At 42.1% G+C, this 25,935-nt stretch overlaps 1 protein-coding gene and 1 long non-coding RNA gene across 6 annotated transcripts in view; one reads left to right on the forward strand and one right to left on the reverse strand.

Moving 5' to 3' along the window:
- The window catches only part of LOC138738626 (uncharacterized), a 57,178-nt gene extending 39,641 nt beyond the window's left edge, over window positions 1–17,537 (forward strand). The window contains exon 3 of the long non-coding RNA XR_011341629.1: window positions 17,452–17,537. This is a non-coding gene — a long non-coding RNA (uncharacterized lncRNA). The remainder of the gene's footprint in view (window positions 1–17,451) is intronic.
- Window positions 1–25,935, reverse strand: part of pde9aa (phosphodiesterase 9aa) — an 83,969-nt gene that overhangs the window by 53,586 nt on the left and 4,448 nt on the right. For 4 of the 5 annotated variants that reach the window (XR_011341628.1, XM_069889203.1, XM_069889204.1 and 1 more), the window contains exons 3-8: window positions 16,220–16,327; window positions 12,255–12,325; window positions 9,726–9,803; window positions 8,427–8,470; window positions 5,015–5,069; window positions 4,853–4,923 (exon numbers count right to left, since the gene is read on the reverse strand). Coding sequence is in view for 4 of the 5 variants with exons in the window: in XM_069889203.1 (XP_069745304.1) it covers window positions 4,853–4,923; window positions 5,015–5,069; window positions 8,427–8,470; window positions 9,726–9,803; window positions 12,255–12,325; window positions 16,220–16,288 (388 nt within the window). In the remaining variant the exon portion in view is untranslated. Of the gene's footprint in view, window positions 1–4,852; window positions 4,924–5,014; window positions 5,070–8,426; window positions 8,471–9,725; window positions 9,804–12,254; window positions 12,326–16,219; window positions 16,430–25,935 lie in introns of those variants that run through there. The other variant, XM_069889202.1, reaches the window with a different exon arrangement.

The raw sequence follows: 25,935 nt of genomic DNA on the forward strand, positions 1-25,935 counted from the left end.
CCACCCTTCAAAATGTACAGGTTGGAAGTTAATTGGGTGCATTTGGGTGGCACAAGATCAAGGGCCTGAAGGGCCTATTACCTTCCTATGGTATGTCTAAATTTTAAAAAATTAGAAGGTGCTTGACGTCTGAAAGTGCTGGCAGACTAGATAAATTCTTTGGGCCTGATTAAGTGTGCCCTAAGACATTGTGGGAGTTGGGAGCCAGTCACAGGTGGGTCAGGGGTGGAAGCAGACAATGGAAAAATGAAAAGGGGAAAATGGAACCAGGTGGAAGGAGAGGCAGGAGGTGATGGTGGAGGCAGCTATTGGGCAGTGGTAAGGAGAAACACAGGCCTTCAATGCTTGAACAAAATCAGGAAGATGATAATGGGAATCCTCAGGGGAGGGTGAAGGGCAGATGTAACCAGATGAATGGAGGGAATTTGGAAGGTGAAATGTGAGGAGTAGGTGGATGAAACAGGGAGGGGAGAGGATGGAAATGGGTAATGGAAAAATGGAGCCTGAACAACTTCCCTTTTATGTCATTTTCTACGAATGAAAGGTGTGGCCATGGAAGGTAACAAAAGTGCTGGAGAACTCTTCTTCAGGACTGTCAAAAATCAGGCAGACAGCTGAATAAAGGTATTTATACATGGAGGTAAGAGGCACTGTGGTCTGCCTGAAACCTGTTGGTTTTTCAGCACACGGAGAAGTCGGTGAGGGAATGCTGCCAACTGGCACATTCCAAGCTGCAGGAGTATGTGCTTGGTGCAGCCAATGCAAGGGTACTGCATTACCAAGCATTGAGGGGCTGAGACCAAGGGAAAGCCCCTCAAACAACAGAGGGGGGGAAATAACAAGGTGCCACAGGGTAAGAAGTAAATCACAAAATTCTGTAGACAACATGTTGAAGTAAAATCACAAATTGCCGGAAAACTCAGCATGTCAAATGGTATCCTTTATATAGGAAAGATAAAGGTACATTTCCAACATTTTGGGCTTGAGACCTTCCCAAAAGTATGAGAAAATGCTGGCTGGCATCAGAACAAAAGGGGAGGGGAGGTGGCAATGGCAGGAGATGTTGGGTGGAGAAAGGAGGGAGGGGACAGCAGCATTGAGGGGGAGGAGGGATGGCTGGATGAGTGGAAGAACTGGAAAGACAGGCAAAGGGGAGGAATAAAAAAGCAAGCAGGTTTAATGGAAAGCAGTAAAGTCAATGTTAATGCCATCTGGCTGGAAGGTGCCCAAATGGAAAGTAAGGTGTTGTTCCTCCAATCTGCAGGTGGTCAGGGTGAGATAGGACACAAGGCCATGGATAGACATGAGCATGGCAGTGTGACTCGGAGATGAAATGGTTGGCCATTGGGAGGTCATTTTGGTTGCGAATGGAGCAGAGGTGCTGAGCGAAACGATCTCCCAGTCTGCGACTGGTCTCTCTGACGTAGAGAATGCTACAAAGGGTGCACTGGATGCAGTAAATAAGTCCTCTGGATGTACAAGTGAAGTGTGGCTTCACATGAAAAGCCTGTTTTGGGCCCCAGACCGTGGTGAGAGAGGAGAGTGGGCGCAAGTGTTGCACCTCCTGTGGGCACAGGGGAAGGTACCAGGGGTGCAATGGGTGGCAAGGGATGAGTGCATGAGAGAATCGCGGAGGGAGCAGTCCCTGCGGAAGACTAGGAGGGGAAGAGAAGGAAAAATGTGTCTGATGGTGGGATCCTGTAGTACATGCTGGAAATTCTGATGGATAATGTGTTAGACACGGAGGCTGGTGGGTGGTAGATGAGGATGAGGGTGATTCTATGTTTGTTGAGTCTGGGGCAGAGAGGGCCAGGGCAGATAAATGGGGGAGGTGCGGGTGAGGGCTGAGTTGATTGTGGTGAAGGGGAAGCCTCGTTTGTGGAAGAAGGCAGACCTTTCAGAAACTCTGGACTGGAAAACCTCATCTTGGGAACAAATGTAGTGGAGAGGGAGAAATTAAGAGAAAGGGATGGAATCCTTGCAGGGAACAGGGTGTGAGAAAATGTAGTCCAGGCAGTTGTAGGAATTGGAGGGCTTGTAGAATATGTTTGTGGAAGATCGTTTCCTGAGATAGGGACAGAAGATCCAGGAAGGGGAGAGAGTTATCGGAGATGGACCAGAGGTGAGTTTGAGATAAGGGTAGAAGCTGGCTGTGAAGTGGATGAAATTGACAAGCTCATCGTGGGTGTGTGAGGCAGCCCCAATGTAGTCATCGATATTCCAGAGGAAGAGTTGAGGGGTCTTGCCTGTGTAGGCTTGCAGCATAGATTGCTTCACAAAGTCCACAAACAGGCAAGTGTAGCTGGGACCCATGTAGGTACCCATGGCTACTCCTTTGATTTGGAGGAACTAGGATGAGTTAAAGGAGAAGTTATTTAGATGATGACAAGTTCTGCCAGGCAGAGGAGGCTGGTGGTGGAGGGTGACTGGTCGGGTCTTTGGTCCAGGAAGAAGTGAAGTGGTTTCAAACCTTCTGTATGGGGGATAGGGATTGGACATCCATCGTAAAGATGAGGTGGTCCGGTTCAGGGAATCTGAAGTCATTGAGGAGATGGAAGGCATGTGAGGTAACGTGGATGTAGGAGGAGAAGGATTGGACCGGGGAGAAAAGAGGGAGTTACAGTAAGGTGAAACTAGTTCAGTGGGGCAGATGGTTGGGTTTATGTATCTTGGGTAGAAGGTAGAAACGGGCAGTGCAGGGGTGAGAGAGAATGAAGTTTGTGGCCATGGAGGGGAGGTGACCAGAGGTGATGAGGTTGGAGATGGTGCTGGAAATAGTGGCTTGATGTGTAGTGCTGGGGTCCTGTGGGAGGAGGTGTCTGAGAGCTGTTGACTGGTCTCAGACAGGTAGAAGTCAGTGCATCAGACAACTGCACCACCCTTGTCTGTGGTTTTGATGGTGAGGTTGAGATTGTTGCAGAAAGAGTGGAGAGCACAATGGTCCAAGGAGGTGAGGTTGGAGTACGAGAGGGGGGTGATAAAGTTGAGGTGATTGCTGTCTCGGCAGGAGTTGGAAATAAAAAGATCCAGAGAAGGCAGCTGGCCAGGACGAGGTGTCCAGGAAGGGGAAGAAGGCTTGAAGTGGGGAAAAAAGGTCTTGGGTTGGTGGGGGGGCGGGGGGGGGTGGTGGGGAGTGGGGAAAGGAGAGTTACGTCCATGGAAGTGAAACTGGAAGCAGAGGCGATAGGCAGGGGTGGTAATGGGGTAATTAGAGAACAAATGTAACAATGTACAGTGGTGGGAATGTATAGATATCATTATGGGTATAAAAAGACTTTTAATGGTTTTCTATTGAGTAAATAATTTATTGTGAATAAAGTCTAATTTTGAAAGAAAATTGCATGGAGTTCTGCTGAGTTTCTCCAGTACTGTCATATACCACACTAGACGCCAGTATCTGCAGACTTTCTTGCCAGTGGAACTCATGGCTAAGCTACATCTATCTGTGTCCTCGTTCCTCATTTTCTCTGCTACAACACCCCAATTCTTTCTCTATTGCATCAATGATTGCATTGCTGCTGCTTCCTGCAGCTGTGCAAAACTCAATTTTTGTCACCATTGCCATTAACTAGCTCTCAAATTCAAGTCACAAAGCTTGGAAATAGACCTTTGGGCCATCTTCTCCATGCTGACCAAGACATCCACCTCAGCTGATCCCAGCTTGAATTTGGTTCATATCCCACAAAACCTATCCATGTGCCTGACTAAATATAATTTAAACATTGCAATTGGACCTGCCTCTACTATTCCCTATGGCAGCTTGTTCTATATCCTGACCATCCTCTTCTGTGGAAAAAGGTACCCCTCACGTCCCCTCTAAACCTTTATCCTCTCACTTTACACCTGTGCTCTCTACTGTTTACCTTATCTAAATACATCATGATTTTATAAATCTCCATGAGATTCCCCCCTCAGCCAGTGTGAAAACTTTCAGCCTGTCAACCTTCTCCTTGTAATTCAACTCTACCAGTTCCAGTAACGCCCTCATAAATCTTTTCTGCATTCTTTCCATCTTTCCTATGGCTTGGAGACCAGAACTGCACACAACACTTCAAGTGCGGTCTCACCTATATCTTGTACAATTTAAAAAATCTTATCAATTCACTTTGACTTTCTGACACTTTTCTCCCTTTTTTGGATCTCTCTATCTCCATCTCAGGAGACAATTATTTACTGACATTTATTTTCAACTCACTGACACCAATAGCCATTGAGACTACCCCTCCTCCACCCTGTCTCTTGTAAGGACATCATTCCATTCTGTCAGCTTCTCTGATTATTTGCCTTTAACAAATCCATGTTGACTATGTCTGATTAATTCACACTTGGGCAAAGTGACAACTAATTCTGTCACCAATTATTTTGTTTTCAAAAGGTTCCCCACCACAGTGGTAAACTGACTGGTCTATACATTTGTTTTTGTTTCTCCATTCCTTAAGCATTCACGCTTTATTTCCCCACCTTAATCAAGCCTCATCAGCCAGAAAATAACAGCTGTAGGAGATGCTCTTGCAGTCCTTCGATGCTTTGTCCTTATTCTTCTAAATTCCAGTTAGCATAGGCAAACTTACAGAATACCTCCCTGCTGTGGGTAATCTTCTCAGCCCAGGAGTCAACCTATGGTGACTCCAAAGGATTCTTCTTTATTAAGACTAAAATTACATACAGTTGTCCCAAAGTCTCAATAAAACTGTAAACAATCTCCATTCTTTCCATCTTTTTCCACTATATCTGTGTTACTTGCATGCAGACACACACTCATGCAAGTGCATTTTCTCTTTTTCTTTCTTTTTCTGTGCCTGGAACTTCATGCTACACACTTCTTTCTGCATTCACTACTATGCATACATACGTTCTACTCTCTTTTCCAGAATGGCCAATCGATTTGTAACTTCAGATTTCAGTTCAGTGATCTTGAAAGCCCTGTTTGAGACAGAAGAAGCTCGTTAATGTTTCAGCTTCATGCAGACGTTAACAGGAGTGAGATGTTCACTTGTAAAAATTTGGGGATTACCTGGAAAATTGCTCGGCAACCTGTGCAAGGACACTTTGGAAAACTTCATCTTTCTCTGAAATCAGATGATGAGAATGAAGGATCTTTATTATTCTATCAAGGCCTATTGTGTAGCTGGCCGAATTATTAATTTACCACTACCAAAAAAAAATGTCCTAATCCATGACATTCAAAATATGTGGCCTACTGGTTTAAGAGCATGAGAGGTAGGACCAGGAGTCAGCCATCCGGTCCATTGAGCCTGCTCTGCCACTCAATGAGATATGGCTGATTTGGCCATGTGCTCAGTTCCACTTACCTACCCTTTCCAAAAACCCTCAATTCCCCGACTATGCAAATATCAATCTAACTGTCTGAAATAGATTTAATGAGACAACCTCTACTGTTTTTTTGGGCAGAGAATCCCACAGATTCACGACTTTCTGGGAAAAAATAGTTAAATAAAACACAGAACATAAAAATCTATAACACAGTACAGGCCCTTCAGCTCACAATGTTGTACCAACCTAATAACCTACTTCCAAAAATTGCTGAGAATTTCCCCACTGCATAATCCTCCACTTTTCTCTGTTCCAAGTACCCATCTAATAGTCTCTTAAAAGATCCTGCTGTACCTGCCAACACCACAGTTGCTGGCAACATATTCCATGCACCCACCACTCTCTGTGTGAAGAACTTACCTCTTTCATCCCCCTGAACATATTTCCAAGCACCTTAAAACTATGCCCCCTCTTGTTAGCCATTTGAGCCCTGGGGAAAAAGCCTCTGGCCATCCACATGATCAATGCCTCTCATCATTTTGCACACTTCTAACAGGTCACCCCTTATCCTCCTTCACTCCAAGGAGAAAAGACCAAGTTCACTAAACCTACCCAGGCAGTAAATCTTCCCTGCACCCTCTCTACACCTTCCACATCTTCAATGAGGTGAGGTAACCAGAACTGAACACAATATTCCAAGTGAGATCTAATGATGGTCTTGTCTAGCTGCAACATTACCGCACTGTTCTTGTACTCAATCACACGGTTAATCAAGGCCAACACACCATACGCCTTCTTCACAGTACAATCAACATTGCAGCAGCTGTGAGTGTTATGGACACACACCCCAAGATCTCTCAGTTCCTTCACATCAACGTTGAATTCTACAGGTACACAATCCTTTATCCGGACGTCTAAAATCTAGAAAGCTCCAAAAACCGGCATTTTTTTCCTGATGCTGCTACAGCAGAGAGAGAGAGAAAAAGCAGGTCGACTAGGTGGGGCGGGATGGGGGGAGGTTGGGGTGAGACGGCAGCCTGACTCAGGTGGCCAAGGGGGGAGAGAGACAGCAGCGCAACTCGGGAAGTGAGAGACGGCAGCGTGACTCGGGCAGGTGGGGGAAGGAGAGAGAAACAACAGTGCATCTTGGGTGGCGAGGGGGAGAGAGACGCCAGCGGAACTAGAAGGGGGTGGATACGGCAGCACAATTCAGCTGGGTTTAAATCTGGGACAGCTGGCTTTTGTTCTGAAATCCAGAAAAACCTGAAATTCGGAACACACCGTCTCCCAAGGGTTCCGGATAAAGGATTGTGTACCTGTACTTCCAAATCTGAATTGCTGAAATGAACCACTTCACACTTTTCTGGGTTAAACTCCATCTACCACTTCTCATTCCAGCTTTGCATTCTACCAATGTCCCTCTGACAACCCTCCAGAGCATCAGCAACACAACCTCCGTGTCATTCATAAACCTACACACCCACCCTTCCAGGTCAATTATAAAAATCAGAAAGAAGAAGGGACCCACAACAGATCCCTGAGGAACCCCACTGGTCACCGACCTCCATGCAGAATACAAAACATCTACAACCAACCTTTGGCTTTACTGGGCAAGCCAATTCTGTATCGACAAAGCAAGGCCTCCTTGAATTTCATGCCTTCCTGTTTTCTGATTGAGCCTTGCCTGGGGAGCTGATCAAATACCTTTCTGAAATTCATATGCACTACTTCATCCACTCTACTTTCATCAGTGTTCTTTATTTATATCAAAGAATTCAATCAGGCTGATGAGACTTCCCCTAATGAAGCCATGTTGACAATCCCTAATCAGATTAGGCCTTTCTAAAGGCCTGTAAATCTTGCCTCTCAGGATCTTCTCCAATAGTTTGCTCACCACTGGGTCTATAATTTCCTGGGTTATCTCTACTCCCTTTCTTGAACAGAGAAACAACATTTGCAACCCTTCAATCCTCTGGTATCTCTCCTGTCCCAGTGATGACATGAAGATCATCTCCAGTGACTCAGCAATCTCTTCCCATAGTAGCTTTGGGTAAATCTTGTCTGGTCCTGGTGACTTATCTAACTTTATGCTTTTCAAAAGTTCCAACACATCCTCTTTCTTAATGTCAACATGCTTTGCCATCTCAGTTCAGCCCAAATCATCTTCACAATTGCCAAGATTCATTTTTTTTTGGTGAATACCAAAGCAGAGTATTAATTAAGGACCTCCATTCCTCCGAATCCATGCACACATTGCCACTAACACCCCTGATGGGTCCCTATCCTCACACAACTCATCCTTTTGTTCTTAGAATGGCTTGGGATTTCCTTAATCCTACCCACCAAGGCCTTCTCATGGCCCCTCCTAGCCTTCCCAGTCATTAATCTCTTTCCTGGCAATCTTGTAATTTTTAAATTTCCATCTTAAACATCTCACAAGCTTTTCTTTTTTTAAACTAGATTTTACACATCCCTTGTACATCATGGTTCTTTCACCTTATATTTGTGGTGGGATCCTGAGTACATGCTGGAAATTCCGACGGATAATGTGTTAGACCTGGAGGCTGGTGGGTGGTAGGTGAGGATGAGAGGGATTCTATGTATTCTAGAAGGTACCTTCTACCCAAGATACACCTATATATTTGCGCAGGGTGCCATGCAAATACTCTCTGAACATTTGCCACATTTCTGCCGTACCTTTCCCCGATTCCACACCCCATTCCCGCGCCAATATATCTGTCCATGGCCTCATGCACTGCCAAGCCAAGGCCACCTGCAAATTGGAGGAACAGCGCCTGATATTCCATCTGGGCACCCTCAAACCAGACGGTATTAACATCAACTTCCCCGGTTTCTGCTCGACCAGTCCCTGCCTCTGTCTCTCCTTCTCTGACCTCCTGTCTGTTGGTCTGTGCTCCTCCCCTGCCCCTTCCACCTTCACCCTGGCCTTTCTATTTAGGCACCTGTTTTGTTTCTGTGCATATCTTGATGGAATTTCAGGCCTGAAATTTTGGCTCTACATCCTTACCTTGTGAGTTCTGCAGTTTTGCCGCATGAAACAAATGATGTTTACATGGAGAAGCACATTCACTCAAATCCTACAGTTCAGAAGGGAGCTTAATTCCACTTTTGATGTGTAAAGAATAGCTCACCTGATAATTGTGCCCCAGGCAGAGTGATGACCCTATATGGGGTGCTGAAATTAAAAGATGAAAAAAGATGTCTCAGAATGGGAGGGATGCTGAAGCACATTTAACGCAGCACTGGAAGCTGGAAATCACATCTCACTACTGGCAAACCCTGCTTTACGCAATTAATTCATCCCAATTTTTACTCATTAATATAATCAATGGGAATAACTACAATGAATCCCCATCCTTTCAGATCATCCATCAAGACATAAAAATGTGTTTTAAAAGCATCTTTTAGCTGCATATAATGCCAAAACTGTTAAAGTCAATGAAAATAATTATGATATTTTTCATTTATTTCATAATTACATCATAACTAAACTATTTCTTAGAAAAATATTTGTTCAAAGTTGACTGTACAGATTTTGATATTTGTTTCTCATTATACAATTTCCTCTCACTGGCGATCGCTTTTTCTAACTTGCTGCAGACTTCTTTCCATGTTAGGATCGACATTTAGATAAAAACCCTTGGCGGCTTCAAGTTCAAATCCTTTTTGAGAAATTTCTGGAAATTTTGCAGCAGCATTTTTATCGGCGCCAGCAGCTTCCCCTGGAACTCTCGCGTTGTGTAATCCTGGTTAAACCAATCTAAACTTGCAGCAAAAGTTTCCGTATCCCCTTAAAATTTATTTTCTTTAAACATCAAAAAGATGTTTCAAGCTTTGGTTTTAATTTTTTTGTACGAAGTGCTGTTCGCTTTTGGTTACAATCTCCAATCCAAATATGAAGTAGCCGTTCCATTACAATCATTAATGGGCTTCTGTTTCGAGTCTTTTGCATTTAGAGAAACTGATGCAACTTTACCTTGTTCTTTATATTCGTGATTCTTACTCAAAATTGTCTGAACCATTGACTCATTGTTGCCCAGATCGTGTCCAATTTTCACATTGCTGGCGCCGTCTTCATGTCGTTTAATAACTTCAAGTTATTCTTCTAAAGCGATTTCCTTGTAATATCACTGTCAGATTCTTTTCCATGTTTTCTTTTATCCATATTTAATAGGGGGCCCACACTGAATCTGACTGTCATTTGTGCATCTTTTAATTAGGGCCGTTCACATGATCTACTTGTAACACAAGTTTTCCCAGAAATTTCCAGAAAGATCTCGCCGCAACTGAATAATTACATGCATAAAACTGAATTTTGCATTGATTGAAGTAGCGTATAGCGCAGTTTGCCTGTACTCAAGCTGTTTCTAAACACAATTGCTCATTGAATAACCAGTCATGGGAGAAGGTGCTGTTGGAATGGTGAATACCTCTCTGTATTTGAAGGCATGGTAGGATCAATGGAGATTATCGCATTGTCTGGATCCAGCAGAGAAATAGCTGCACTCCTGCAACATACCCGGAACAGTTAGACTGCAGATGTTTGAGAAACAGTGCTATTTCATAAATCACTCCTTTGAAACAAAACTGAGATCATAAGTGGTATCCATTTCAATGAGAAATAACAATCAACCTTTCTACATGTACTCAGTCCACATCTTTCAACATTTGAAATGTTTCAATGAGATCCTACCTCATTCTCCTAAATTCAATGAGTACTGCCTGTCAAACACTCCTCATATGTGAGCCTCTTCCGAACCCACCAATGTCAGTATTCCATGTTTGAAGTAAGTATAAAGAAAGAAAGCAAATTATCTGAAAGACGAAAGCTCTGAGATTCAGAGAGATATTGATGTCACGTATCAGGCTGACTGGCGTGTAGGAAAGCAAATAGTTATTGTTTAATGATAGTGGAATTTAATACAGATGCAAGGAGGTTAGGCTTCAGTTCCATGGGACATTGATGATGTCTTGTGAGGGAAGATCGGACAGGTTAGAGTTTAGAAGAGAGGGGATTTGATTGAAGTATGCAAGATCCTGAGGGAGTTTGAGTGGATAAACATAGACAAGATGTTTCCTCCTGTGGGTGAACCTAGACTTAAGCTATGATTTAAAATAAAGGCTCATTTATTTAATTCCGAGGCAAAGCAAAACTTTTTCTTTCACATGATTCTGGGTCTTTGGAACACTTTTTCTCAAAGGGCAAGTTCAGAATCTTGTTTCAATGTGTAACATGGTTCAATATATCGAGACCCCGGTATTATTCGCCTCCTTATATATTTCTTTGTTAAGTAATAGGTCACCAGCCCACCTCACTGACAAAAGGCAAAGGAGGAAAAACCCAACACCCAACCCCAACCAACCAATTTTCCCCTGCAGCCGCTGCAACCGTGTCTGCCTGTCCCGCATCGGACTTGTCAGCCACAAACGAGCCTGCAGCAGACGTGGACTTTTACCCCCTCCATAAATCTTCGTCCGCGAAGCCAAGCCAAAGAAAGAATAGGTCAAAAGGTTACTTTGGGAAGACTGAAAAATAAAATTGTGATTAGCATATCTGTCCTCCTAATGAATTTATTTATAATGAGAAAAAGATTTGAACATATCAATTTCAGATGAAGATTGAGATACTATACTTGACCTGATTAACAATATACTTCATTTTGTGCACAACATTGTTTAAATATGATTCAAAATGGTATATAGAATACATTGGTCTAAAGTTAAACTTATCGGACATGGATCCATTATGTGAGAGGTGTAGAATTTATGAGGCATCTCTGATCCATACGTTTTGGGATTGTCCGAAACTGAAAGATTTTTGGGGACAATTTTTCCAAATGGTATCAGAGATTCTCAGGATCAAATTGCTTTGCCTGGTTATTCTCAGCAGGCAAATATTTTCTTGAATCAAAAAAGAGTTGTAGCTTCTACTTCATTGATAGCCAGACAAGCCATTTTGATCAAATGGAAGGATAGCTCACCATCTACTCATAGGTGTTGGATATTATGTCTTGCTTGAGTTTGGAGAAAATTAGATAGAATATTAAAGAAATTCCATCAAATTTGACAAAATATGGGGCCCATTCATGGCCTATTATCATAACTTGATTATATAGGCTTCAGTGCTCTGGGGGGGGCATTACTTGCTTGTTGTGTGGGGGCCAAAACTCGATTCTTTGTTCTCTTTTTGCTGATGACTGTGTTTAGTGAGAGGGGTAAGATTAGTATTCGTGGGGAGGGGGGGTCCTTTTTTTTCTTTACATTTAGAAGAGATTACTTTATTTAGTTATCTAACTAGGAATTTATTTCAGTAAGAGAATATGAAATGATTTTTTCCCAAATGATTTTCTACTATATATGATTTTTTTGTATACAATACGATGTATAATTTGCTTTATGATTCCTGTTCTGTACTTTATTGTATTAAGATTTACAATTATTGTTTGTTCAATATATGGCATGTAATATTTCTCTCTTCCAAACCAATAAAAAATATACTAAAAAGAAAGAAAAAGAGTTTATTTATTTGTTCCAGAGAGAAATTGAAACAAAGGTTTTCTCTCAGAGTGCCTGGAAGTTACCACCTGAGAGAGTGGTATAGATGTAAACTCTTTTCACATTAAACATGACTGGAACAGAAATGGGGCCAGTGCTGGAAAGTGGGATTAGGTAGAAGAGCTTCATCTCAACCTGAATAGCCTCTCCATATTAGAAATGTTGCATTTCAGTGTCTCACCAGTGTCTCCCATGTCCCATGGAACTGAAGCCTAGCCTGAGAGTGTTTGGTGGGTCAGTGTGGAAGGGCATCTACTCTGTTCACTGCTGTCCCTCTTGTGGGAATGTTTAGGCACCAAAAATAGAAAGAATTATGTAAAATATTTGAGTGGTTATGTAACATGTTGGTGAGGTCTGCCGTCTTTGTTTTCTCTGAATATGCAGAAAGATGTGATCGGCCTCACCGAGCTAGTCCAGCTGTGTTACACAGCAGCTCCCTGATGTCACTGGGGCTGCAATACCGACTGAAAATCACCTGTTGAAACAGAAAGAATGGAAGGAAAGATTAACTAGAGACTCTCATGGGACTGCAAATGCTGGAATTTATAAAACAGGGAACATTACAGCACAGGATATTGTTCTAACCTGTATAAACCTACTCAACAATCTGAACCTTCCCTAACTCACACCATAACCCTCTATTTTGCTTGCATCCATAATATATAGGAGCAAAAGTTAGCCATTCAGCCCATCGAGTCTGCTCTGCCATTTCAACATGAGCTGATCCATTTTACCACTCAGTCCAACTCCCCTGCTTTCTCCACATATCCTTTGATACCCTGACTATTCAGGTGCCTATCAATCTCTACCTTAAATATGCCCAATGACCTGGCCTCCACAGCTGCCCATGGCAGCAAATTCCGGAGGTTCACTACTCTCTGGTGAAATAAAATTCCTCCTCATCTGTTTTAAATTTTCAACCTTCAATCCTGAAGTTGTGCTCTCTTGTCCTAGATTCCCCTACCATGCAAAACAACTTTGCCACGTCTACTCTGCCCAGGCCTTTCAACATTCAAAATGCTTCTATGAGGTCCAAAAGCCATCAAATGTTCCTCATGTGCTAATCCCTTCATTCCAGGAATAATTCTTTTTTTTTTGAGATTATTTAAGTTTTAAGAAAATGCAGAATATAAGACTCAACTAATATAATAACAATAATATATTGAATATAAAATCATGGAAAAACATTCATTAGTTTTGAAAAAATTAAAAGGAAAGATAGCTCTTTTCCCAGAGTCCCTCCCCAGATTTGAAAGAAAAGGGGACAGACAGCAGGGAATAGAGGGAAATAAAAAGAAAGAAAAGAGAAAAAAGAAAGCAGCAAAAACAAGGTTTGACATCTCAGTCACATCATTTTAAATGAATTACATTTCTAATAAGGAGTATGCTAATTAAAAAAAAAGCAATCCCTTACTAATCATAGAGCACCTATGCATAGGGATTACTTAGTGGTACATGAGTGGAAAGAAAAAGTTTGAAAACACTGAATTAGCTCATGATGGAATGGTGGAGTGGACCTGATGTGACGAATGGCCTACTTCTCATGTATTTTATGTAAAGTTTTTTTTTGTATTTTTTGTAATTTTTTGTTTTTCACACTATAAACCATACTGACCAAAAAAAAAGGAGTATGCTAATTAACAAATATCAAAATAAATTATACAATCTGGCAATTTAAGTAATCTAAATAAGTTTGTCAAATTTCGACAAACATATTACATCTATTCCTAAGACTCTAAGTGATCTTCTCAAGGGGATACAACTTTGCACTTCCATGTTCCAACAGTGGAATCAGATTTCCATGTTTCTGCTATACATTTCCTAGCTATCGACAATGCAATTTTAATAAATAGTTACTTCTGAAGAAGTTAACTTTTACAACTGTAAAATTCCCTAGAAGAAACAATTCCAGGTCCAGAGGGATGTTCACCCCCATAATTTTTCTCAACACTTCCCTAATTCTATCCAAAAAGGTCTTAATTTCGTGCATAACCAGGTGGAATGTAAAAAGGTACCAACATCTATAACACACCTAAAACACCTATCAGAAAATTCTAGGTTATTTTATATATCTTTTGAGGTGTGAAATATAATTGGTGCAGAAAAGTATAATGAATCAGTCTATATCTAGAATTAATTAAGATATGTCATACTATCTACACATAGACCCGACTAGCATTGTGGATCGATTACGATGTCCAAATCCGATTTTCATCTCTCCCTCGATCTACGTAGTCCAGATTTTGGGCTTTGATCTTGGTTCAGAGCATATATATTAGAGATAAATTTGGTTGCATTCCCCTTTCGAATTAGGATTTCCATGTCTGAGCACATTGGTAGGACCATACACTTTTCCCTCAAAAAAGATCACAACTGGAGATGGCAGAAGAATGTGTTGTTGAGTAAATTATATTTATTTTTAAGGCCCTCAAAAGACATAAATTTCCTTTGTTGATCATAACAATCTTCAATGCACCTGATATCATGTTGGTTCCAGGTAGCCAAGATTCTATTACCCAAAGTCATGTGTATTAAACTGTTTTGAGATAGAGGCGTCTTTGAGGATACTCCCTTTTATAATCCCACAAATAGTTTTAATTTTATCCCAAAGACATTCCAGGAATCATTCTCGTAAAAATTCTCTGAACCTTCTTCAATGTCAGCACATCCTTTCTTAAATTAGGAGCCCAAAACTGTACCTCACTGGCAATTATTCTCAAGCAAAATACTTCAGTAACAATTGGGTCTAGAGCAGTGGTTCTCCACCTTCCCTTCCCTTCCCACCCACACACCACCTTAAGCAATCCCTTACTAATCACAGATGGAATAGGGATTGTGTCAGGTGGAGTGTGAGTTTAGGGGGGCAGTTTGAAAACCTCTGCTTTAGGGTATCCTGCATGAGGATTTATCTAATAATGTAGTCTGTCCTTTTATTCCTCTCACCAATGTTCGTGGCCATGTTCCAGCATTGCATTTCGTTGGCCACTTATTTGTCTATTTTCCTCAACTATCTAGGTCTCTCTGCAGCCTCTCCATTTCCTCTACACTACCTGCCCCTCCACCTATCTTTATATTATTTATAAACTTGGCCACAAGGCCATTTATTCTGCAATCCAAATCATTAACGTGCAGCGCAAAAAGAAGTAGCCCAACACTGACCCCTGTGGAACCCCACTAGTAACCGGTAGCCAACCAGAATAAGATCCCTTTATTCCCACTCACTATTTCCTGCCGATCAGCCAATGCTCTACCCATGAGGTAATGTTTCAGCTCTATAAAACTCAGGTTGGACCACACTTGGAGTATTGCACTCAGCTCTGGTTGCCTCATTATAGGAAGGATGTAGAAGCTTCAGAGGGGATGCAGAGGAGATTTACCAGGATACTGCCTGGAATATAGAATGTGTCTTATGAAGCAAGGTTGACAGAGCTAGGGCTTTTCTCCAGGGAGCGAAGAAGGGTGAGAGGTGACTTAAGATGATGAGAAATATAGACAGGGTGGACAGCCAGCATCTTCCCCAGGTTGGCAATGGCCAAAACCGAAGGACGTCAGTTTAAGATGAGTGGAGGAAAGTTTAGGGAGATGAAAGAGGTAAGTTTTTCCACGCAGAATGATGGGTGCCTTGAATGCATTGCTAGGGGTGGTGGTAAGGCTGCTACAATAGGGACATTAAAATATTACATAAACACATGGATGGAAGGAAAAACGTGGAGGTTAGGGTTGTGGAGATGGGGTGGTCTAGGTTGATTTGAAACTTCTTTCACTCTCAGACCCTCATAACCCATTGATCAGGAGTCAAAACCTGACTGAAATGCCTTCTCTCTAATCGAGGGTTGAGGGGACAGTAACAGCAGCAAGAACCATGGGTGATTTTCTCCGCCTCCCTTCCATGGCTCATAAATGCTCCTTGGAGGTTCCCACATAGGGTTGCCATAAACAAATGGCACTATATGTTTCCAGCCCTATACTTTTCCAAGCATCTAATGGCGTTTCTACCTGGCAAGCTTGAATTGTAAGGAGAGGCTTGGACGTCTCCTTGGAGGCACAGGGGCAGAGATAAGTTAATGTGGCAATAATGTTTTCCCAGGGTAGGGAAGTGGGATAGATTTAAGATGAGAGGGAAAAGATTTTAGGGACCTGAGGGGCTCTTCGACACATGGTGGGTGGTGTGTGTGTTGAACAAGCTTCCAGAGAAAGTGGTCAAGGCAGAAATCACTCCAACATTTAAAAGACATTTGACAGATAAATGGATATGAAAGATTAGGGGGGGGGGGTGGATATAGGCTGTATCAAATGTGACCAGCTTATTTGGCATGAACACATTGAGCTGCAGGTCTGTTTTATGACTCGATATAACCAGTGTCTCTACCTTTTGTTTGCGTCCCTCGATGTCCAGGAAAATGGCTCTGGGCTGGTAAGCAGAGGATGCAGATCCCATGGCACAGTAGCAGAGTTGATGAAGGGAAGCCCGTCAGAGCTGTCAATGAAGAAGCGAATTACAGTCTCCTTTGTGGACTAGTGTTTCATCTCAGCTCCACACATCACCGCTCAAGCTGCCACTGACACATACACCCGCTCCCTCCTTGCTCTCAGCTACCCATAGTGCCTGTCTCAAGGTTCTCAGCATTTCTATGGCAACACATAGTAGAGACAAAAGCATCTGGCCAAGTTCTATAATTACCTCAATTTACAAGGCATTTTGAAAGGAATGTATTTGAAGCAAAGAGACAATCAGTGGAATTAAGCTGATTCAGTCTTCTCACAGCTCCCGAATTAAAAGGAAGGCATGCAGAGAATGGTCAGAGTAAAATATCAAATTCCACAAAGCATTAAACAAGAAACTAAAATGAACACACGTCAAATATTCCCAGGGCAGAGGCAGCATGGATTAGTTCCAGATTTCAGATTTATTATGACATCACATACAACCCTGAGGTTCCTTTTTCCTATGGGTGCATCAGAATTACCACTAATTGGTAGTGCGAAAATAAACTATACAGTTTGTAAACAAAAAAAGAACTCTGAACAGATAACAAATGTAAACAAATGGACTGTGCAATAAAGAGAGAATAAGGGGTGTTAACATAGGAGTGTTTGATGGCTCTGGGCCTGATCTGATTGAAACCAACCAAATATTGAAAAGGCTGTATAGAGTGAACATGGAGAAGATGTTTCCAGTAGTGGGAGAATGGAGCAGAGGGCACAGCCTCAAAATGAATGGATGTCCCTTTAGAACAGAGATAAGGAGACATTTCTTCATGCAGAGGGTGGTGAATCAATGGAATTCGTTGCCACTGACAGCTGGGGAGGCCAAGAGGGAGAACATATAAAGTGAAGGTTAACAGACTGATGATTAGAAAGGATGTCAAAGGTTATGGGAAGAAGGCAGGAGAATGGGGTTGAAATGAAAAGGACATCAGCCATTATTTGAATGGGAAACAGACTTGATGAGCTGAATGGCCCAGTTCTGCTCACAAGACATCCAGCCTGTAGATGTTGCCTGATATGCTGAACATTTTCACTGTTTAATTTACACCAAATAGATTTTGTTAAATTTTCTCTCTGTTATTTTTTATATTGCTTTTACTCTCCACATTCAAGTGCTGAGACTGGGAGAAAACTGATTAGCAGCAGATGAAAGTGACTGGACTATTTATATGTTCCAAATCCAAATTCAAATAAATGAGGCTACGTCACATTAATTGTGGTTCATCAGCACTTGGTGTCAGAAGCAGGTGAACATGGAACATGGACACGATCAGCTAACTTGCAAAGAGCAGCTATAACTTGAATATACCTCGGCTAGATAGGTTTATTGAAATAAAATCAAATTAACAAACAACTTCTTATCTTCATTCTTGTCAAGCTCAGTTCAGCAAATCCTTAAGGCAATCAACCATCTGTAAATGGTTATATGGTTATGGTTATATGTATGCAAATTCTAGACATCAAGAACTCAATGGAATTGCCACATATTAATCCTTCACATTGATGAAATATTTCCATCAGCAGATTTCACCAACACAAAGTACATTCGGCAGAAAATAAGCTTTGCTGAGGGTGAAATTAAATGAAAGGCAACGATATCTGGATACATACTGCACTCCATCCATTTCCTTATGACCTGCCCTCTCAACTCACGCATCTTCTTCTTGCTGCCACTTACTCCATTTTCCCAGTAAACTGCACACATTTTCCCTCTGCTCCCAAACACTTATTTCAACAGCGCTGCTGCTGGTCCAGACCCGTGGAGAACAGGGAGAGGAGGCAGTGCTGCTCCGCAGAGTTCTATCACCCAGTCCAACTATCAGCTGCTCCCTGCCGGCTTTAAACAGCCTGATAAAGGAGCCAATGGTGGTTTATTTTAAATCCTGCAACGTCGGGGTCTGGGCTAAAGTTGGCAGCACCTGTATTTGGCATGAGGGGTTACACTGGGGAAGCAGAGGACTGATGTAGGGCACCAGAAAATGGGAATAGCACCCCTTTTGAAAAGGAGAAGCAGAGGAGATGACCCCAGGATGGTGACCGTGGTGATGGACCAACAAGGGGATCTGTGGATCAAGAACACACAGACAGCAGGCTATTGGTGACTTGACGCAAGGAACCTACGTGGGCTGCAGACTGCTAGAGATTATGGTCAAAGGACTCATCAGGCTCCGGACTGCTGGAGACTTGCTAAGGGGGAACCAGGTATTGCAATCAGGATAAGAGTGAGTGCCAAGGGCACTAAAAGCTTCCTGATCATGTCAGAAGTTTGGATCGGGAGGACAGATTGCGATAGTTTGGACTGAAGTCTGTGTGGCTGTGAACGCTTTGGATGCATTGGATCCAAATCCATGGATGCTCAGTGACTCTGGAGGGACTCTCTTTTGCTTCACATTCTTTGATTTTAGAGGTGCCTGGCAATTTCAGCTGATGGCGGATCTTTGCCTTACGGCAGACTTAAGTACGTTCCAAGCAATATTACACCTGATTTATTACAGGACAATAAAGGAATCTTGAATCTTCACATACACTATAGCTAATGATGCATGAACTACCACAATCATCTCACCCTTCCTTTGTAGGGAAAATAATCTTTGCAGATGATGCCGCTTTAGTTGCCCATTCAGAGCCAGCTCTTCAGCGCTTGACGTCCTGCTTTGCGGAAACTGCCAAAATGTTTGGCCTGGAAGTCAGCCTGAAGAAAACTGAGGTCCTCCATCAGCCAGCTCCCCACCATGACTACCAGCCCCCCCACATCTCCATCGGGCACACAAAACTCAAAACGGTCAACCAGTTTACCTATCTCGGCTGCACCATTTCATCAGATGCAAGGATCGACAATGAGATAGACAACAGACTCGCCAAGGCAAATAGCGCCTTTGGAAGACTACACAAAAGAGTCTGGAAAAACAACCAACTGAAAAACCTCACAAAGATAAGCGTATACAGAGCCGTTGTCATACCCACACTCCTGTTCGGCTCCGAATCATGGGTCCTCTACCGGCACCACCTACGGCTCCTAGAACGCTTCCACCAGCGTTGTCTCCGCTCCATCCTCAACATCCATTGGAGCGCTCACACCCCTAACGTCGAGGTACTCGAGATGGCAGAGGTCGACAGCATCGAGTCCACGCTGCTGAAGATCCAGCTGCGCTGGATGGGTCACGTCTCCAGAATGGAGGACCATCGCCTTCCCAAGATCGTATTATATGGCGAGCTCTCCACTGGCCACCGTGACAGAGGTGCACCAAAGAAAAGGTACAAAGACTGCCTAAAGAAATCTCTTGGTGCCTGCCACATTGACCACCGCCAGTGGGCTGATAACGCCTCAAACCGTGCATCTTGGCGCCTCACAGTTTGGCGGGCAGCAGCCTCCTTTGAAGAAGACCGCAGAGCCCACCTCACTGACAAAAGGCAAAGGAGGAAAAACCCAACACCCAACCCCAACCAACCAATTTTCCCTTGCAACCGCTGCAATAGTGTCTGCCTGTCCCGCATCGGACTGGTCAGCCACAAACGAGCCTGCAGCTGACGTGGACTTTTTACCCCCTCCATAAATCTTCGTCCGCGAAGCCAAGCCAAAGAAATAGAGGGGGGCAGAAGAAACAGAGGGGGGCAGAAGAAATGGGGGGAAGAAGAAACAGAGGGGGGGGGTGGAAGAAACAGAGGGGGGGCAGAAGAAAGAGGGGGCAGAAGAAACAGAGGGGGGTGGAAGAAACAGAGGGGGCGGAAGAAGCAGAGGGGGCAGAAGAAGCAGGGGGGCAGAAGAAACAGAGGGGGGAAACGGAAGAAATAGAGGGGCAGAACCAATAATGAGGGAAAATGCAATTCTGGAATTGGTGCTGGGCAATGAATCAGATTTGATTTGGAGCTTAAGGTAAAGAACCCTTAGGAGGTAGTGACCAGAATATGATAGAATTCACCCTACAGTTTGAGAGGGAGAAGCTAAAATCAGATGTGTCGTTGTTACAGTTGAGAAAAGGTAACTATGGAGGCACGAGAGAGGATTTCTGGATTTTGAACATACTAATCTTTTCCACCTCCATCCCATCAATGTGGACAGTTGTGTGATCCCTCAACATCCTTTTCCTAAAGTTCACAATAAGTTGTAACAGCACTGATTTACCACAGCTTACAAACAATTAAAGAATACGCTCACTCATTTCTTTCAGCACACCAAAAAGTCGACTTTCTTTTATTATTCATGATTCACAACATTGCATTCTTCAACTCCCCAAACCAAACTGCTCTGACCTTCTCATTGGCTCACTACCACATGGGTGATCCTGACACTCACACTCTTTTCCTCCCGACAAAGGAAAGTATGTGATCACAACAAAGCTTCTTCATCTTCTTGGCATTGAGACCAATATTGCTCTGGAACCACCCAACCAGTTCTTGATCTCCATCCTGACTCATCATTTCCAGTTATTTGGCCAACAGGGCAGTTGAAAGTGAACTTGTAGATTGCATGTGATCCAAAGTTAATTATGCAGCCATGGGTCAACTGAGTTTGTATGTTCTTGACAGGATTAAAGGAAAAGCTAACAGGCATCGGGAACCTTGGTTTTTAAGGGATATTGGGGATCTGGTTAAGAAGATAAAGTGTATATCGAGTATAGACAACAAGGTGCAAATGAGGTACTTGAGGAGAATAAAAAAAAGTACAAGAAAAACCTTTAGAAGGAAGTCAGGATGACTAAAAAAAGAAATGAGGTTGATTTAGAAGACAAAATGTAAGGGCTTCTACAGGTATATTAAGAGCAAAATGTTAGTAAGGGACAAAATTGGTCCTCTTGAAGATCAGAGTGGTCAGCTATGTATGGAGCCAGAAAAGATGGTGGAGATCTTAAATATTTTTTGGTATCTCTATTTATTCAGGAAACTGGCACAGAGTCTAGAAAAATGAGGCAAACAAGCAGTGAGGTCTCGGAATGTACAGTATTCAGATTAAAGAGAAAAAGGTGGTTGTTGTCTTACAGAGCGATGCCGTTAGTGTAGTGGTTCACCAGTACTGCACCATCTGCTCAACATTTGGAAGAAGATTCATGTAGAAAGGAAAAAAACAAATTACCAACTACCAAAATTATTATTGACACAAAATCAACTAATCCCTTTCACAATAGATAACCTTTCCTTTAGAGAATGGGAGAGAAAAGGAATTAAAAGAATAGAAAAATGTTTTCTGGGAAATAATTTATTATCATTTGAACAAATGAAGTACAAATATGGAATAACTCATGGTATAATGTTTGCATACCATCAACTGAAAGCCTACTTAAAGGACAAATTGGGAAGCAGAGTGAGATTCCCAGAAGGAAGCAGCTTTGATTATGTGATTACAGAAACAATGATAATTAAAAGATTTATAAAGAACATGTACATCAAGCTGCAAGAGAAAGAAAATAATGAAATAAGCTATGAACCGAAACAAAAGTGGGAACAAGATCTAAACAAAGATAAAAAATGAAATATGGGAAAAGTTATGCTCTGGAACTATGAGAAATATAACATTATTACAGTGCCAGTGAACTGGGATCCAGCGCTGTCTCTTAGGAATTTGCATATCCTCTTTGTGTCTACATAGGTTTCCTCCAGGTACTCCGGTTACCTCCCACCCTTCATGAGGAGTTTGTAGGGAAATTGGTGTATTTGGGGGGCCACTGACTTGTGGGCTAGAAGGGCCTGTTACCATGTATATCTAAAAATAAAAAGGGTTGATAAATCCCCAGGCCCTGACAAAGTATTCCCTCAGGCCTCTAGGGAGGCTAGTGTTGAAATGGCAGGGCCCTGGCAGATATATTTTAAAAGTCCTCTGCCAAGGGTGAGGAGCCAAAGGATTGGAGGGGAGCTCATGTTGCTCTGTTGTTTAAAAAAAGCTGCAAAAATAGCCTTGGAAATTATAGGCTGGTGAGCCTGACATCAGTATTTGGGTAAGTTATTGGAAGATGTTCTATCAGATTGGATATATGAGTATTTGGATAGTCAGGGATTGATTAGGGATTGTCAACATGGCTTTGTGCATGGTTGGCCATGTTTAACAAATCTTGTGGAGTTTTTTCTGAGGAGGTTAGAGTTAGGTGAGATACCAACCAGAGGACATGGGTTAAGGGTAAAAGGGGAAAAGTTTGGTGGAACATTAGGGGAAACTTTTTTAAAATTTTCACACTATGAACCATATTAATCAAAATACACACAAACAGTTCCCTCTTGAATATACACTGTCATTTTCTCCCCTTTTTTCCCCCTCCCTACTTCCCAGCCCCCTCCAAACCCATTAAACGTTCAACATATACAATACAATAAACCCCTTAAACAATGTCATCACACAATGAAAATAAACAAGAAAATTGTGTCATCTACTTTTACACACTGGGTCAGTTCATTTTGTCTTCTTCTCATTCTATCATTTTAGGGGGGTGGTAGGCCCTCTCTGTTGTGTTTCATGTACGGTTCCAAAATTTGTTCAAATAATGTGACTTTATTTTTTAAATTATATGTTATTTTTTCCAATGGAATACATTTATTCATTTCCATGTACCATTGCTGTACTCTCAGGCTCTCTTCCATTTTCCAAGTTGACATTATACAATTCTTTTTGCAACAGCTAAGACTATCATAATAAATCTGTTTTGCACTTCATTCAGTTTGAGGCCTAATTCTTTACTTCTTATATTACTTAGAAGAAAGATCTCTTGATTTTTTTGGTATGTTGCTTTTTGTGATTTTATTTAATACCTGATTTAGATCTTCCCAAAACTTTTCCACTTTCTCACATACCCAAATTGCATGTACTGTTGTTCCCGTTTCCTTCTTACAGTGAAAACATCTGTCTGATACTGTTGGGTCCCATTTATTTAACTTTTGTGGCGTGATATATAGCCTGTGTAACCAATTATATTGTATCATGCATAACCTTGTATTTATTATATTTCTCATAGTTCCAGAGCATAACTTTTCCATATTTCATTTTTTATCTTATGTTTAGATCTTGTTCCCACTTTTGTTTTGGTTCATAGCTTATTTCATTATTTTCTTTCTCTTGCAGCTTGATGTACATGTTCTTTATAAATCTTTTAATTATCATTGTTTCTGTAATCACATATTCAAAGCTGCTTCCTTCTGGGAATCTCACTCTGCTTCCCAATTTGTCCTTTAAGTAGGCTTTCAGTTGATGGTATGCAAACATTATACCATGAGTTATTCCATATTTGTACTTCATTTGTTCAAATGATAATAAATTATTTCCCAGAAAACATTTTTCTATTCTTTTAATTCCTTTTCTCTCCCATTCTCTAAAGGAAAGGTTATCTATTGTGAAAGGGATTAGTTGATTTTGTGTCAATAATAATTTTGGTAGTTGGTAATTTGTTTTTTTCCTTTCTACATGAATCTTCTTCCAAATGTTGAGCAGATGGTGCAGTACTGGTGAACTTCTATATTGCACCAGTTTTTCATCCCACTTATAAAGTATATATTCTGGTACCTTCTCCCCTATTTTATCTAGCTCTAACCTGGTCCAATCTGGCTTTTCCCTTGTTTGACATCTCCAAGCAAGAAAAAAAAATAGAAAAAAACCAAAAGAAAACTTTTTAAAAATCCTTAAAAAAAGTACTGATAAAAAAAAACACCAGTACTACTTTCCTCTACTATATGGGAAGTGGTCTTCACTATAAAAATGGCATGTGGCTACAGAAGGAGAAGACAAAAGTTCCGCCTCTCCTGGACAGAATATACATTAATTAAATAATACATTTATAGGAATAAAGAGCATCTTTAAGATTTTTATTCACTTGGTCATCATCGTTCCAACCAATTTTTGCTGCTTTATCATCCTCTACCAGAATATTTTTCAAATGCAATTATAACGGTGATACCCAAGAAAGATGGCCTCCAATCTGAACTGGCATTTGGCTGGGTTGATTGTCAGGCCGAACTTGCTCAGTCAGGTGTAGAGGTGGGAGGTGCACCATATGCTCCTGTTGGTTCCTGCTCGACACCAGGATGTCATCCAGGTACATAAAGGTGACATCCAGGTCTGGGCCCACTGCATCCATAAATTGCCTGGGTTGTAGAACATGTCATTTGAAGCAAGTTTGACAGAGCTAGGGCTTTTGTTTTTTGAGTGACAAAAGAGGAGAAGTATATATGAAGGTGGAGAGCCAGCAGCTGCTGGGAGGGAAATGAAACCCCTGGGTAAAACCCACATAAGACACAGGGAGAACATACAAACTCCTTACAGGCAGCACAGGTTTTGAACCCTGGTTGCTGGTGCCGTAACAGTGTTGCTATGCTACTTATTCTACCCTCCATGCTAACTGTGCCACTCTTAATTAGGAGTTAATTGGGTGTAATTGGGAGGCACGGGTTTAAACGGCTGGAGTCGGCTTCTATTGTGTCGTAAATACATTCATTTTAGAGTTTCATTCACGATCAAAATATAAAATCTCTGTAAAGACTCATTTGAGTCACATGGTCAGCCCCCTATAGTGAAACAACAAACGCATTTAGTTCTGGTCGCCTCGTCATAGGAAGGATAGAGATGACTTGGAAAGTGGGCAGAGGAGATTTACCAAGATGCTGCTTGGATTGGAGTCTTATGAAGCAAGGTTAACAAAGCTTGGGCTTTTCTCTTTGGAGCGACAAAGGATGAGAAATCATTTAATAAAGGATAAGATTGAGGGACATAGATAGGTAGGATGGACAGCCAGTAGAAAATACAAGTGGAGGAAAGGTTAGGGGAGATTTCATGGGGTGTTTTTTTAAAATAACACTGAGTGGTGGGTGCCTGGAATCCATTTTAAAGGGTAGTGGTGGAGTCTGGCAAAACAGGGATCACAAATAATTAAAGACAGGCACGTGGATGTAAGAAAAATAGAGAATCACGATGTAAAGTAGGAAAAGATTAGATTGTTGCGGAGACTGGTGTCAGGGTGAGCAAACTGCAAGTGCCCATGTTAGGTACATTACCGCCATCTGGTGTCAAGGTGAGCAAACTGCAAGTGCCCATGTTAGGTACATTACCGCCATCTGGTGTCAAGGTGAGCAAACTGCAAGTGCCCATGTTAGGTACATTACCGCCATCTGGTGTCAAGGTGAGCAAACTGCAAGTGCCCATGTTAGGTCTTCTTTCTTTGGAGGGGGAGGACATGGACATGTCCTCGGGCTTGCGCAAAGGAGCTTACCGCCATCTGGTGTCAAGGTGAGCGAACTGCAAGTGTCCACGTTAGGTACATTACCGCCATCTGGTGTCAAGGTGAGCAAACTGCAAGTGCCCATGTTAGGTCTTCTTTCTTTGGAGGGGGAGGACATGGACATGTCCTCGGGCTTGCGCAAAGGAGCTTACCGCCATCTGGTGTCAAGGTGAGCGAACTGCAAGTGTCCACGTTAGGTACATTACCGCCATCTGGTGTCAAGGTGAGCAAACTGCAAGTGCCCACGTTAGGTACAATACCCCTTACAGACAGGGGCAGATTTGAACCCTGTCACTAGCATCGTAATGGCATTGTGGTATCTGCCACATTAACTGTGCCGCCTTTTTATATTTTTAAGATGTGGCAGATGTCATCAGTTAATCACATCAAAAGGAAGAAAGTGACC

The sequence above is a fragment of the Narcine bancroftii genome, chromosome 7, assembly GCF_036971445.1.
Source record: "Narcine bancroftii isolate sNarBan1 chromosome 7, sNarBan1.hap1, whole genome shotgun sequence".
Classification (NCBI taxonomy): Eukaryota; Metazoa; Chordata; class Chondrichthyes; order Torpediniformes; family Narcinidae; genus Narcine; species Narcine bancroftii.